The sequence below is a fragment of the Chrysochloris asiatica genome, unplaced genomic scaffold (genome assembly GCF_000296735.1).
Source record: "Chrysochloris asiatica unplaced genomic scaffold, ChrAsi1.0 scaffold00009, whole genome shotgun sequence".
In the NCBI taxonomy this organism is placed as follows: domain Eukaryota; kingdom Metazoa; phylum Chordata; class Mammalia; order Afrosoricida; family Chrysochloridae; genus Chrysochloris; species Chrysochloris asiatica.
The window spans coordinates 7,521,886-7,524,540 of NW_006408527.1; the positions used below are offsets into that span (position 1 = coordinate 7,521,886).

The window sequence follows — 2,655 nt, forward strand, 5'->3', positions numbered from 1 at the left end:
CTGGACTGCTAACTACAAGGTCAGCAAATCAAACCCACTAGCTTCTCAGGAGCTCTAGTAGCACAGTGATTACTAGTTGGGCTGCTAACCCTGAGGTCAGCAGTTGGAAACTACCAGCTGGTCCTTGGGAGAACTTTCTGCTCCGGTAAGGATTTACAGCCTTGTATACAAAGTCACTATGAGTCAGAATCAACTTGAAGGTTTTCTCATGAAAAATATTAACACTAGTTATAGGCATGTGTCAAGGAGCTCTGGTAGCATAGTGGTTACGAATCAGGCTGCTAACCTTAGGGTCAGCAGTTCAAAACTACCAGCTGTTCCGCGGGAGAAATATGAGGTTTTCTGCTCCCGTAAAGATTTGAGTCGGAACCGACTCCATGGCACGTAACAGCAACGTAGGTTTGTGTCAGGGATGAATTAAATAACATATATAAAGTTCTTAGCACAGTCCTGCATCATGTTGTTGTTAGGTGCTATCAAGTCAGCTCGGACTCTTAGCTACTCTCCGCACAACCGAACCAGCACTTCCCATCCTGCCTCACCCTCCCCATTGTTGTCAATTCATCTCATTGATGATCTTTCTCTTTTTCGCTGGCCCTCCACTTTACCAAGCTTTGTGTCCTACTGTAGGAATGATCTCTTCGGCAACGTTGTTATTGTTGTTAAGTGCTATCAGCGGGTTTCAATTAATAGCGACCCTACATAGGGTTTCCAAGGAGCGTATGGTGGATTTGAACCGCCCTTGCGGTTCACCATCCAGTGCTTTATACCACAGCGCCAAGTAAGCACTACTTCGCGCATCTTTCAGTGAGGGGCTGCATTTTTTTATTTCTGTACTCAGTTCCCGCGGTCTTTACGATACCAGAAGTACCAGGTTCCAGTTACAGAGAGAAGAGGGCGGTGTGCAGAGTAGGAGGTGTAAGAGGTCAGGGTGCAGAGGTGAGAAGGCAGTTGGTTGAAACGATGTGCAGAGTAGTCTCAGTAGAGGGTCTTGGACTTCGGTTACCTTGGCGATTTTAGCCAGAAGACTTAATCTGCAGGGTCTCGCCGACTTTCGCTTTTTTTTCCCCGCCCTTTCTTTTGGTTTAATTCCGCCCCCTTCCTCTCCAAGAGGTAGAAGTCAAACGCCGATACAGACGCCGACGCGGTTGCCTAGTGATACAATTTTCCCAAGATGCCTAGGGTGGTGCTGTATTCCTCTTAGCCAACCAGAGAGTCTGAACGACCCTCCCACCAGCCAATAGACTACGAGGTCAGAGTCCGCGACGGTTAAACTGGGCTAGAGCCGTGTCGGGGAGTCAGTGCGACTCAGAAGGTCTCTCTTGTTCGGTGAGTCTCTGGAACCGAGACTGTATCCCAGCGACTTGTAGGACGTCACACGAACCCGGAGGCCGACCCAGCCATGCCGTCCCGGGCCGAGGACTATGAGGTGCTGTTTACCATTGGCACGGGCTCTTACGGCCGCTGCCAGAAGATCCGGAGGAGGAGCGATGGAAAGGTGAACACTAGCCCCTTCCCCTTCTTCCTGGTCCGTTTCCCTGACATGGCTTCGAGCTCCCCGGGGGCAGGTGCTTTGTGCCCCTGAAGAAAAGTGAGAGGCTTGGGCTGGGTACCTGGAAGACTTAGTAGTCTTCCCTAGATCTGCTTTTCCCTAGACATTCTGCCATGCAATACTGAAGGGGTGGGAGACAATGTTTAATGTATATATACTGTAATTTCCCTCCCTCTCAGATTTCCTTCAGATTTCCGGCTCTCATCTGCTCTGCGTCCTCCCTAGGTGACAGATAACTTCCCCCCCCCCCATTTTAATAGAAGCGCGGTCCTGTCAGTTATCAGAAAGGGGCGTGACCTCCAGAACCTGCATTTTTATGTCTTGCGATCAGAACTCATGTAAAATGCTGATCATTAGAACTACTGGATTCGTTGTGTGTAGGTAGACCTTTCACTGAAAGAAATAATTAATAGTGAGGAAGCTGCCTGACTGCTGATTGGACAGGCTTTTATTTCTGCTTGGGAAAGTGTGGGCAGTCGGAATTACCCAGGATTTTGCCCTCCTGTTCCCCTAGCTTTGATTAAATTATCTTTTTGCAACCTCCCACTAAACAACTTGGATTCCTGGTGTGGCTGGGATAAAGCACTGGCCCGCAAAGTCGGTTTGAACCACAAAGCCTGTGGTTCAAACTCCAGCCGCTCCTCCAAAACCCTATACAGGGTCGCCATGGGTCCAAAGTGACTTGGCAGTAATTAACAACTAAACAATTTAGGATAGAGTGTGCTGATATCAATGGGCTCAAGCTGTGGCAACAACTGTGAGGTTGGCCCAAGACCAGACAGTGTTTTGTTCAGTTGTTGGTTCTTTCTATTGTCGCTATGAATTGGTACCAGCTTGATGCCACCTAACAAAATGCTGATATATCTCCTGCCCCTAATGGAATCCTGGTGTGGCTCTGTAGGATAAACACTTGATTATAGAGTGCTCTGGTGGTGTAGTGGTTAGGAGCCAACTGCTAACCTCAAGGTCAGCAATTTGAAATTGCCAAAGGTTCTGTCTGCAGGAGAAAGATGAGGCTTTCTGCTCCTGAAAGATTTGCAGCCTAGGAAACCCTGTACAGGGTCGCTATGAGTTGGAGCCGACTCCATGGCACACACCCCCTT

General features: G+C 48.7%; 1 protein-coding gene across 1 annotated transcript in view; it reads left to right on the forward strand.

The window, feature by feature from the left end:
• Positions 1-1,396: 1,396 nt before the first annotated feature.
• The window catches only part of NEK2 (NIMA-related kinase 2), a 36,983-nt gene continuing 35,724 nt past the window's right edge, over positions 1,397-2,655 (forward strand). Inside the window, exon 1 of the mRNA XM_006834028.1 lies at positions 1,397-1,498. Within this exon, the coding sequence (XP_006834091.1) occupies positions 1,403-1,498 (96 nt within the window). The 5' untranslated portion in view covers positions 1,397-1,402. The remainder of the gene's footprint in view (positions 1,499-2,655) is intronic.